At 45.8% G+C, this 12,885-nt stretch overlaps 1 protein-coding gene and 1 long non-coding RNA gene across 2 annotated transcripts in view; one reads left to right on the plus strand and one right to left on the minus strand.

The window, feature by feature from the left end:
• NT5E (5'-nucleotidase ecto) overlaps positions 1 to 3,337 on the minus strand; it is a 44,941-nt gene extending 41,604 nt beyond the window's left edge. Inside the window, exon 1 of the mRNA XM_027091240.1 lies at positions 2,887 to 3,337. Within this exon, the coding sequence (XP_026947041.1) occupies positions 2,887 to 3,225 (339 nt within the window). The 5' untranslated portion in view covers positions 3,226 to 3,337. The remainder of the gene's footprint in view (positions 1 to 2,886) is intronic.
• LOC113611860 (uncharacterized) lies at positions 3,146 to 12,087 on the plus strand. Its single transcript, XR_003429636.1, has 2 exons — positions 3,146 to 3,256; positions 10,403 to 12,087. It is a non-coding gene; the product is annotated as an uncharacterized LOC113611860 (long non-coding RNA).
• Positions 12,088 to 12,885: the final 798 nt, after the last annotated feature.

The raw sequence follows: 12,885 nt of genomic DNA on the forward strand, positions 1-12,885 counted from the left end.
GGCTGGAGGAGGGTGGTAGGCTGTGCGGGGCAGTCAGAATCGGATTAAACTGAGAGCTGAAAACCCAAACCCCCATTCCTCACAACTTTTGCTCTTTTTGGCCGGGCACATGGAGCTAACCTTTACTGAGTACTCTGAGCCAGGAGGGTGCTAGGGATTTGTACATTTATTATCTCATGTATCGCTTGCAAAACTCCTACACCGTTGGGTAGGGGTGATCCCTCCTGTTTTGCAGTTGGAAACAGGACACTCAGAGAAAGCAACGTGCCAAAATCACATGGTGATGCACGTCGGATGCACATCTGAGCTGTCTTCCTGTCCCTCTGCCAATAAAGCGACACCAACTAGCGACTTGTGACATTCTCCCTCTAGAGTTTTCTGCCTGGCAGCTGGGTCCAGGGGTCTTCCCCAGGCTTGCCCTAGGCTCCAGAGCTATCAGAACCGCCCCCCCCCCCCCGCTCTCTCCCTGGGACACACGGGTCCAGAGGTCTAGGGTACTCCTGAAGTTAAGCTAGATTCTAGTAGCTTCCTCTTTGCCCTCCAGACCCACGCATCCTTAGATGTGGCTCCTCGAACCAGGTCCAGTTTCTAGAGAACTGGAGACGCCGCTGCACAACTGTTTTCCACCCTGATCTAAATCTCCAGCTTCCTGGGAGTCAAGATGTAGCGGCAGGTGGGTGGGCATGGGAGGAACATTAACAGCAGAAAAGCGATAAATTCCCTGAGAGCAGTATAAGCAAAAGGACAGTGAAAAACCTCTGTAAACCCAGAACACGGCAGAGCTTTGTTAAAGCAACGCGAGAACTAGGATTTTACGCAGGTCAAATCATGTTTGTCAAACCCCAGAACTGCACAGAGTTAAGTCTGATAAGATGCTATCAGGAACCTGGCTGTTGACCCTCCTCTCCCTCCTTACCCGCTGCCAACATTATATAAGCTGCCTAGTTTTCCTCAGGCCCCAGTCCAATTATTCTTAGTGAAACTGAAAAGAAAGTAATTCCATCCAATAGAAAGTATTCTAAAAGGTCCCGGTGGTGATGGGCTGTAACTTGCAGCAGACTGCTTTGGCTTTACCCAGAATCCTTCATAAACACTTGATATGATGACTAACACCATGAGCTTAATTTGACTTAAAGAGAAAAACATTATTATTCAAGAAAACTAGGAATTATCTATCTTTTTTTCACCAAAAAGAGTCTACACAACTGTGGACAAAAGAGTGACACAAAAAGAAAAGTTTAGAAAGTTGTGGTTTATACATGAAATCAAAACAAACTTATGTAAGGTTTATTCTTCCTCAGAGGAAATGGCAACGTAGGCTAGTAACAGGTTAATTTTATAAATATTTATTCTGCTGTTACCTTAGGGCAAAGCATCAGGCAGGTTGAGCTGCGCAGATAAGAACGCGATGAGGCCACTCACGGAATTCTTGGGACCCACGATTCTTTGGTGGAGTCCAGATGCTGGCGAGCTCCCCAGATAAACTCTGGGGCTCAGGGGTCCCTTTGTATTGCTGCTGCTTTGAGCATCCCTGATAACCTTAAAACCAACGATCAGAATGGAGAGGAGAGCTCTCTGCCCTTCTTTCATCTCTCTACAATGAGCTTTCTTGGAAAACCCCCCCCAGACAAAACAACTCTACCCTCTTATCTTCTCCTGTCCTCCTCTCTCCAAGTTTCCAGCTGGGGTGAGGGGTGGGGGAAATACAGCACCGTGCTTTGCTGACCTCTGTGCTCTTCTGATACAAAGTGTGCCATTAGCCCTCTGTATTCCAGCCTGTACCACACCTCTCCCTGCCTTCCAGATGCACACACATGGACTTCACAGATTTCCCTGGATCCCTGCTCTGTTCTTCTAAAGCTCCTAGGATTTCTTGCCCCCAGTTTCTCCACAGAATCTCTTTATTCTAGGATTTTACACAGGGTTAAACTTGGTGCTGGTTTGAGTTACAAAAGTCATACCTATTTATTATTGTGTAACTAACTCCTCTCTGCTCCTTTTCTAGAATTCAGTCTAACCAATAAGGCACCACCTTTAACAGAGCACTGGGGAACTTGGACTTAAACTCTTGCCCATGTTTTAAGAGCCTCTCATCTCTTAAGCTGGAGTCTCTTCCTAAATCTCTTCTGCTAAACTGGTTTTACTGAAATCCTTTGAAACCCAGTGTTTTCAGCATTTTGGCCTCCTCTCGAAGTTTCTTTCTTTCTGTGTTTAAACCTCTACAGCAGGGTCTGGTAATAATAAGAACTAACATTTAAAGAGGCCATACTATGTGCTAGGCAATCCTCTGAAGGAAGGAACTGAGGCAGAGAGAAAGTCAATTGCACACAGAAGGTGCCCAGCCTTTTTCCCAAGTCTGCCAGCTTAAATATGCTTAAGCTGCGGGGTCAAAGGGCTCTGGAGTCCATTCTTAACCTGTCTCCCTATTCTGGACCTGCATAATGCACTCAACCTCTTTGACCCTGAGTTAGTTTCACTTCCAATTATTGGTAAATCTAGATAAAGCATTCTTCGAAAGACCGACCAGTAAATGAGAGGTTCGTGACGAGTCTACCTCGGTCCCAGGCTCTGGATAATTGGGGTCCTACGCACCCCAGCGGAACGCCCTCACTGGCAGGGCTGGAACCCGTTCCTCGAAACGCCCCATCTCACGGTGAGGGTGCAGCAACATCAGTCCGTTTAAGACGAATCGGCCAAGGGACGTCTATGTCTGCGTCCACCTGGCACACTGACGGGGAGTCTCGCTTTCTCCCCACATCGCTCTGCGCCCCGGTCCCAGGCTCGCCACCCGTGCCTCGCCGTCGGCGGCTCCTCCACCCCGGCTTCTCTCTCGGTCCGGGGACTCTACCCAGGGAGCTCCCGAGCTTCCCGGGCTCGCCTTCTTACCATGGCATCGTAGCGCAGGGCGTTCATGAAGTGCGCCACCTCGGCGCCCTTGTACACGGTGAACCAGATGGTACCCTGGTACTGGTCGCCGGCGTCGAGCAGCAGCACGTGGGGCTCGGCGCGGCGGATCTGGCGCACCTTGGTGGCGAGCCGTGCCACGCCGCCCACGCAGCGGCTGGCGTTGACGCACTTGCTAGAGTCCTCGCTCGTCTGCTCCAGCCGGCTGTGCACGTCGTTGGTGTGCAGTATGGTGAGCTCCCAGCCGCCTGCCGCGGGCCACAGCAGCGCGCCCAGCGCGAGCAGCCTCAGCGCTGAGGCGCGTGCGCCTCGGGGACCCATGGCTGCAGCTGCCGGCGAGGGCGCGAGGGCGGTGAGTGCTGGCGAGCCGCGCGGGTGGAGGCGTGCGGTGGCGAGCGCGGAGGGCGCCGGAGTCAAGTGCCCTGGCCGGCGAGCGGGCGGGCCGGCGGGCGGGCGAGGCGAGGCGGGGCCGGGCCTGGGCGGGCTCTCCTGAGGCCCGGAGGCCGGCCCCACGGCCAGGCGCACGCCCGCGCGGTCACCCGATAGGACCCCGGCCCGCCGGGCTGCCGGGGCGCGGCTGGCGGCTGGCACCCGCTCCGGGCGGGAACAGTGGGGAGGTTGTTCACGCTGGGGACCGGGCACCGGCCGCGGGCCCGGCCCGTCCGGGGAGCCTGGTCGCCGGCGGTGGGCTGTTCTTAACGGGGTGCGAGGGAGGAGTTGGAGGGTCCACCCCGCTTCCAGGTCCTCGCTGATTCTCGCCTCTTTAAAATTTTTCTAAAGAGGGATGCCTTGTTTGTGTGAGTGGGTTTGTGGTTGCGCGAGCTCATCACTTGAAAGAACGAAAGAGGAAAGAGGAGGTGGAAAGGAAGAAGGGCGAGACGAGGGAGACGGGAGCGCTGTGCTTTTGGGGCTGTGGGAGCCAAAGACGGGTCGTGAGCTGTGACTGCTCCCTTGCCAGTTTAAGGACACACCAGGTCTGCGTTGCTTAGACGTAGAATCTCAGAAGCTAGAAATCATTCTAATCCAGTCGCGCGTTTATGGATGATTATAACCTTAGCGACACAACAGCAGCGGTGCGCGGTAGCTCTTGGAAGCTAAAACGGACCATCCCGAGTAAAACCAGTAGCGCTGAGGGTGTGATGCTGCCTTCTGTTGCTTTTCTCGGCTTTTTTTTTTTTTTTTTCCTGTCCTATTTTAGAGGTTTTAATGTTTTAAGGATGGTGTGGGGGGTGTGTGTGTGTTTAAGGCAAAACTTCTGGCAAGGAAGGCAATGCTAATAGGAATGCATACAGTAAACAAATCATCATTAAAATCGAGTTAATATTGCTGCAGAGTTTCCCCCTGTTTAAGAGATTGATTCCTGGGTACAGTTAATAATCGAATTTGGGAAGGGAAGGAGCCCCTACTAGGTGTCCCATTATTTATGCTTTAAAGAACAGCCTCTGTTGTCCTCACACTTCTCCAAAATTCATCAAGCCAGTCCTGCTGTATTTTTTAAAGCTTTGGGGAACAAAATATACATAACATAATTTACCATTTTAACCATTTTAAATGTGCAGCTGAGTGGCATTAAGTACGTTCACATCGTTGTGCAGCGATCACCACCATCCATCTCCAGAACTTTTTCATCTTCCCAAACTGAAACTCCATAGACATTAAAAAATAACTTCCCATTCCCCTCTTCCCTCAGCCCTTGGCAACCACCATTCCACCTTCTGTCTCTGTGAATTTGAGTACTCTAGGTATCTCATATAAGTGGAATCAAACAATTTGTCCTTGTGTGACTCATTTCACTTAGTATAGTGGTTCAAACATGGCTGTTCAAGGTTGTGGCATGTGTCAGAACTTTCTTATTAAAGGTTGAATAATATTCCATTATATGTATATACCACATTTTGTTTATCTATTCATCCATTGGTGGACACGGGTTGTTTCCACTTTTTGGCTGTTGTGAATAATGCTGTTATGAACGTGGGGTACGATATCTGTTCAAGTCTCTGCTTTCAATTCTTTTGGGTATACACCCAGACATAGAATTGCTGGATCGTATGTACGGTAGTTCTATGTTTCATTTTTTGAGGAACTGCATACTTTCTTCTATAATGGTTGCCCCATTTTACATTTCCTTAAGCCATGCACAAGGGCTCCAATTTCTCTACATCCTTGCCAATACTTATTTTCTGCTTTTGCTAATAGCTGTCCTAAACGGTGTGAAGTAGTATCTCATTGTGGTTTGATTTTCATTTCCTTAATAATGGATGACGTTGAACATCTTTTCATGTGCTTATTGGCCATCTGTATATCTTACTTGGAGAAATGTCTGTTCAAGTCCTTTGCCTATGTTTTAATAGGATTACTTGCGTTTTTTGTTGTTGTTGTTGAGTTGTAGCAGTCTTTATATATTCAGGGTGTTAACTCCTTATCAGATATGTCAGGGGTCCCCAACCCTCCTACCAGTACCAGTCCGTGGCCTGTTAGGAACTGGGCCGCACAGTGGGAGGTGAGCGGCAGGCCAGCCAGTGAAGCTTCATCTGTATTTACAGCCGCTCCCCATTGCTCGCATTACTGCCTGAGCTCCGCCTCCTGTCAGCATTATGGTGAGGTGTATAATTATTTCATTATATATTACAATGTAATAATAATAGAAATAAAGTGCACAGTAAACATAACATGCTTGAATCATTCCGCAACCATCCCCCCTGACCCCCACCCCAGTCTGTGGAAAAGCTGTCTTCCACAAAACCAGTCCCTGGTGCCAAAAAGGTTGGGGACTGCTGAGATATATGATTTATGAATATGTTCTTCCATTCTATGGATTGTCTTTTCACTCTGTTGATACCATTGCTGCACAGAGTTTTATATTTTGATGATGTCAGATTTATCTATTTTTTTCTTTTGTTGCCTATGTTTTTAGTATCATATCCAAGAAATCATTGCCTGATCTGATGTCATGAAGCTTTCTCCCATGTTTTTTTCTAAGAGTTTTAGTTTTAAGTCTTCAATCCATTTTGAGTTAATTTTTGTTAATGGTGTAAGATGAGTGCAAAGGTGTTCTTTTACATGTAGATATCCAGTTTTCCCAACACCAGTAGGATGGATATTTATTTATTTATCATAAGGTATTGGCTCATGGGATATGGCGAAGTCCCACGATCTGCCTTGTGCAGGCTGGAGGCCCAGGAAAGCCATTGATGTAGCCCAAAGGCCCAAGAGCTGGAGAGCCAAGGTGTAGATTCCAGTCTGAGTGTAATGGCCTGAGAAGCAGGAGTGCCAGGACAGGAGAAGTGGTTGTTCCAGCTCAGCAGTCAGGCAGAGAGGGAATTCAACCTTCCTCTGTCTTTTTGTTGTATTCAGGCCCTCAATAGACTGGATGGTACCCACCCACACTGGGGAGGGCCATCTGCTCTCCTTAGTCCTCCACCTCAGATGCTAATCTCTTCTGGAAATATCCTGACAGACACACCCAGAAATACTGTTTAACCAGCTATCTGGGCATCCTGTGGCCCAGTCAAGTTGACACATAAAATTAGCCAGCATGGAGAGTGTAAATCATTTGCCCAGGGAAAGCTGTACAGGTTAGGAGCAGCAGAGCCTGAGGCCATACAAGACCCCTTAATCCTGAAATTCATGCTTTGCAATATTTGCCCACCTGGCTGAAAGGTAGAGGAACTGGTAGTTTTTTTTTAATTAAAATTAATTTTAGACTTACAGAAGACTTACAGAGGTAGTACAGAGAATTCTCACACACCCTTCACTTATCTTCCCCTAAAGCAAACAGCATATATAACCATCAAAACGAAACAAACGGGCTTCCCTGGTGGCGCAGTGGTTGGGAGTCCGCCTGCCGATGCAGGGGACGCGAGTTCGTGCCCCGGTCCGGGAGGATCCCGCGTGCCGCGGAGCGGCTGGGCCTGTGGGCCGTGGCCGCTGGGCCTGCGCGTCTGGAGCCTGTGCTCCGCGACGGGAGGGGCCGCGGCAGTGAGAGGCCCGCGTACCGCAAAAAAACCAAAACAAACAAAAAAAACCACTAAACAAACAATACTGAAACAAAACTATGAACTATGTTGCTGACTTTGTTTGGAGCTCACCAGTTATTCCATTACTTTTCTGTTCCAGCAGCCGATCCAGGGCACCCCACTTAGACCTTAATCTTGTCTCCTCTAATCTGTGACAGTTTCTTGGTCTTTTTTTTTTTTTTTTTGGTGGTACGCGGGCCTATCACTGCTGTGGCCTTTCCCGTTGCGGAGCACAGGCTCCAGATGCGCAGGCTCAGCGGCCATGGCTCATGGGCCCAGCCGCTCCGCGGCACGTGGGATCTTCCCGGACCGGGGCATGAACCCGTGTCCCCTGCATCGGCAGGCGGACTCTCAACCACTGCGCCACCAGGGAAGCCCAGTTTCTTGGTCTTTTGTCTTTCATGACCTTGACACTTTTGAAGAGCACTGGTTTTTGTATACTGTCCCTCAGATTGGGTTTGTCTGATGTTTTCTCCTGGTGAGGCTGAGGTTATGGATTTGGGGCGAGAATACTGCAGAGGTGAGGTGCCTTTTCATCACGTCATATCTGTGGGTACATGATATCAACACAGCTTACCACTGACCACTGGAGAACTGATGCTTTGTTGTTTCTTGCTTTTTAAACCTGGGCCATTGAAATAGTCTTCAAAATTCCTGTCCTGGGGATGCCACCAAAATTCTGCTCCAACATCATTCCTCTGTCATTTGTTTGCACACAAGATCTAAAATGACTTTGCTTGCTTATTGGATCAGATTCAAACTTCCCAACCTGGCCTTTTAAACAGTCACTTCATCCATCTAACTTTACTTTCCACTGTCCCTCCCAGGTCCATGCTTCCTCTTTCCTTCCCTCCCCACCATTCTCAGCCTGCCCTCAGGCTGAGGCCCAAGTTTCCTTGAGGGCCTGGTTCAAGTCCCTGTGAAATTTCTTTGACTACTCCAGACAGCAGTGAGCTTTCTTTTCTCTAAATTTCTGATCTATTCTTACACTCTCGCTTTCTTGTGGTTTTGCCTTTTTCCCTAGGTGTTCAATGTGTGTGGCTTGTCTTTCCTCCAAGTGCTAAATACAAAGTAGCTGCTTCAGTAGTGTGATTCACGTAGCACCCACCTAAAATCTACCTAGACATCATTCAGCTAGTAGGTGGCAGACAGATTTTGAATAGAATTGAATTCCAGCACTCAGACTACATTGTATGGTCCTTAAGTGTTAAGGAGTAGACATTATCACTCCTCTTTTATAGGTAATAAACTTTAGGTTCTGCATGTTAAATGGATTGCCCAAGTTTCCACAGGTGGACTTTTCTTTTTTGGCCGCCAGGAGGGGCATGTGGGATCTTAGTTCCCCGACCAGGGATCGAACCCACGCCCCCCTGCATTAGAAGCGCGGAGACTTAACCATGGACCACCAGGGAAGTCTTCCACAGGTGGACTTTTATCTTTTATGTGTGTAACTATATCTCACACAAGGTCTCTGTCCACTCACAATGTTTATTTCCTACTGTCCTTCATCCCGGCATCTCTGATACCCAGGGAGCAGTTCTTGGGGATTTCTGAGGTCCCTCAAGAAGCTTGGGATCATCTCCTACAGCTTTTGCCATGGTCTCTTTGTGGCCACAGCAGGATGGTCAGTGTATAAGCTGCCCCTTTCATAAACCACAAGGAATAGAATGGGTTGGGTCCGAGTCAGTCCGGGACACACAGAATTTACAGGGCCTGAGGACACAGGCCGTCGTGCCCACACACCCCCTCTGGTACCTCAGCGCAGACCCACCTCCCTCTCCAGCATCCTGGAGGCAGACAGATGTTCGATGTGCAGCCTCTCTGTCACAGCCCACTCACATTCCCCCCCACCCGAAGATGTAGCAGCAGTAGCATCTCCCCCCATCAGACCCTGCCCCCTCCACACAGTGGACTTTCTCCCTCCCCTCAGCCTCCATCAGAAGCCACATGGAATGTGGGCCTTTCTTCCTCCAGGTGGGATTGTGATGCTTTTCCCACAGGCAGGAGGACCTGTGACACTCCTGGGACAGAATCCTCTGTGGCTCTGAGTGGACAGGTTTGAATATCACTGTTGCCTCTAGGCCCCTTCTGCTTCTACAGTATGTAGTACCATGTTGCTGGATTCAGAGTCCAGAGAATTCAAGTACATCCTTCTGTTAGATCCTACCAAATCACCAGGAAGAAAAAGAAAGGTGCACAGAAAAATGTAAATCCTTACTCCATTTTATACCAGAGGATCAACTTGAGAGCTACTGTGATTCTTTTTTTTTTTTGAACATTTATTTATTTATTTATTTGGCTGTGTCGGGTCTTAGTTGCGGCACACGGGATCTAATTCCCTGACCAGGGATCGAACCCGGGCTGCCTACGTTGGGGACTTGGAGTCTTAGCCACTGGACCACCAGTGAAGTCCAAGAGCTATTGCAGTTCTTAAAGGGAAAACTCTGGGAGCCTTGTTCTCTGTTTAGCAGGGAACAACTTAAGAACTGCTCTTGCTTAGCAGTTTCCATTTACCATGAGCCCTAGATATTTATTTCCTAGCTCTTCAGAAAATCTTCCAAGATGTTTATGTCCATTTGAAGTCCTTAATGTGCTGGGGCAAAAATTAACTTTTCTTCCAAATTCTTGTAACATAACTTGGTGTCTGTTCCCCAAGTGTGTAGGCACTCATGCTTTAGAATTAGGGAGAGTTCCAAGCAGAATTGTTAATATCTTCAATAACAAATAAAATTGTATCCAGTGCTTTGCCTGTAGTGTGTGCTCAGGTCATATTTTACTTGGTTTGAGAGAAGTCCATAGGAATTGGGATTGGAAGCTCTTTGTTCATGTATTCAGCAAATACTTACTGAACACTTACTATATGACAGGTGTCAGAGGAGGCCAAAATGTTATGGGTTGAATTGTGTCCCACCAACTGTGACCTCCAGGACCTCAGAATGTGACCTTACTTGGAAATACAGTCTTTATAGAGGTATCAAGAGGAAATGAGGTCATTAGACTGGGCCCTGATCCAGTATGACTGGTGTACTTATTAGGGAAATTTGGACACAGGGACAGGTGCACATAGAAAGAAGGAAGACATAGTGAAGACTGTTGAAAACAGACAAGAGGCCCTAAGTGGAGCCACTTATGCTGAGCCCCAAGTCACAAAACCAAGACTTAATTACAGTTTCGGCTCTCCCAGAAATGGAATCTTACACCAGTCAATAAGGCCTAGCCTGACCAGCACCAGTCAGGTAATCTGCCCGGCAGGCCCCTGCCATCCCCTATAAGGAAAGTAAGCTTGCAATAACCAATCTGCTGTTTTGCCTCCTGCAACTTCTTTATTCCTGCTCCCTTCTGCCTATAAGATCTCCTGCCTTGTATAACTCTTCAGGGAACTTTTCCATCTACTAGATTGGATGCTGCTTGATTCATGAATCTTTGAATAGAGCCAATAAGATCTTTAAAATTTACTCAGTTGAATTTGTTTTTTAATCAAGACACACACAGGGAGAACACTACATAAACTTGAAGGCAGATAGCAAGGTGAAGCTTCTACAAGCCAAGGAACGCCAAAGATTGCCTGCAAACCATCAGAAGCTAGAAGAAAGGCATGGAACAAATCCTTCCATCGCAGTCCTCAGAGAGAACCAGCTCTGCTGACACCTTGATCTCGTTCTAGTCTCCAGAAAAATGAGCCAGTAAATTTCTGTCGTTTCAGCCACTCAGTTTGTGGTACTTTGTTATGGCGGCCCTAGGAAACTATACATGAAAGCAGAAGGAAGCAATCACAAAACTGTGTGACATGATGCACGGGGCATACATGTGACCCCTCAGAGGGAGCAGAAGCCGAGTCATGCAGTCCTTGAGGGCCAATGTAAGGGCTTTAGATTTGCCCTTGGGTCAAAGGAGGGAAGATAGTGGAGAGACAAGCCAGGAGGTCCATGCCGCTGGCAGAAGGCACGTAAGGATTTTATTTTTAGTTTTTTAAACCACAGAAGAGGACATATTCTTCCCCACCTGAACTCTTTTCTTCTAGCAGGATGGAGGCTTCCTTAACTGGAAACAGCTAAGAGATGGAGCAAAGCCCCAAGATCCTTGGCAGCAGAGGGAAGATAAGGAAGATGTACAAGTACCCCTGGAAGGGTCTTACACTGGAGTGCATGCCCTGGTCCGGCTGCTCCCCCATTCGTGTTGCTCCAGGTGCCGCCCAGGCCACGCCAAGCTGCTGTGGGAAGAAGACCATGGATGGGGGCATTTTGATTTCACGTATTTGATGATTTTTAGCCAGAATGTCTGTGAATGAAATTATAACAGTTAGGTGAATTAAACTGTTTTTAAAGCAATGATCCTTTTTCTCCCCCAGCAGAGTTTAAAACTCAAGAAGGGAATTTATATTTGGGCCAATAAGAAGAAACCAAAGAATTGATAAGAAGCTTGGCATGAGACCAAGGTCTTCCAATCTTCCAAAGGCAAAAAACTAGATTCTAGAAAGGAGCAGGGAGTTGCCATTCTTTGGCAATGTGCTCATTTAAAAATAATATTTATTTTTCTGCCAAAACTGTTTTTTCCAAATTTGAGGATTTTTGTATCGAATGCCCTTTAAATTTCAAAAGTTTTTTTTTTTTAAACATTGCAATAAAACTGGAAAGATCTATGGATTTACCTTGATTTTAAAGAATATAATTTTGTGTTTCATTCTGTAGTGATACACGCAGTTATTACAGAGTGAAAAATTGGAAATTTGGTGTACAGTAAGTATTTGGATTTTTACACTAAAACCAAAAATGATAAATACTATGCAAATGTGATAAAACATGGGATTTCAATTGCAATTAGAGTGTATTATAATGGGAAAAAATAGTGTCTTTTAAGAAGGAAATAGTTCTAGCAGGACCCTGGACTTATATGAATCTATAAAATTTTCCTCTCAAACATTCTGAGTAAGATTCATTTTACAGTCAGTGTTTATTTTTTGTTTTTGCTTTTTCCTTTCATATGTTTTGGTTATATATTATAATATTTTAAATTGGCTTGGGAGAATTTGAACTCATAATTTTAAAGTAACTGATATTTGTATTTATTCAGTGACTTCTGAGAATTTGCAGTTCTACACTATGTTTATCTGTAATTAAAATAAGGATCCTGATAATGTGAATTTCACCCAGGAATCTTTTGAACAAAACCTCAAAAGCCTGTATTGCATTGTTCCTTGCTAATTGGTAGTAGGTACCTTCTCTGCAGGAAAATTAAACACTTTGATGGGCATTGGTTAAAATAATACTAATAATACTAACTGGGAGAATCATTTGGATGTGTATGATACACACTTTAGAATAACTATTATATTTTAAATTTATAAGAGAATGTTGCATGTTTAAAACGACAAAAGTTTATAGGTATGAAAAGTGTGCAAAATTTAAAATCTTTGGAGATAAGGCCAGGATGTAACAAAGTTAAAAAATATATATACTTGAACATAAAAATTTTGATGTTACTAGAAATTAAACAGTAGGAGTTAGAATTGGTTTATTTAGTTAGAAATCATATGACTCTTGTATTTATAACTATTCAGTCATTATAGATGGACCAGAGGATGATGACAAATAAACTATTGTTTATCTGCCAGGATTTTCCCATTATTTCAAAACAGAGGACATCCTTCTATTAGTAGCTAAAACCAGCTACCATCTAAAACCAAAAGGAATTATTAGAAAGTTCTGAATTATATTCAGAATTGAGATTTGTATTGATACTGTATTTTTTTAACTTAAATTGTGGGATAAAGTAAATAATTATATTAATTTTATCAGGAAAAAGATAAGTACAAGATATTCAGTTTAGAGGAAATCAAAAATGGGAGCACCGACCTGTTACAACTGGATTGGAAATATCAATATTAAATCATTCCTTTAAAAGAAAATCCTGTTTAGCTCTTCCACTAAAATCGCCCAGGAGCAGTATCGCCCCATGACACAGGCTA

This window comes from Aethalodelphis obliquidens, unplaced genomic scaffold (assembly GCF_003676395.1).
Source record: "Aethalodelphis obliquidens isolate GAN/ISIS:26980383/991018 unplaced genomic scaffold, ASM367639v1 scaffold3, whole genome shotgun sequence".
Taxonomy (NCBI): Eukaryota; Metazoa; Chordata; class Mammalia; order Artiodactyla; family Delphinidae; genus Aethalodelphis; species Aethalodelphis obliquidens.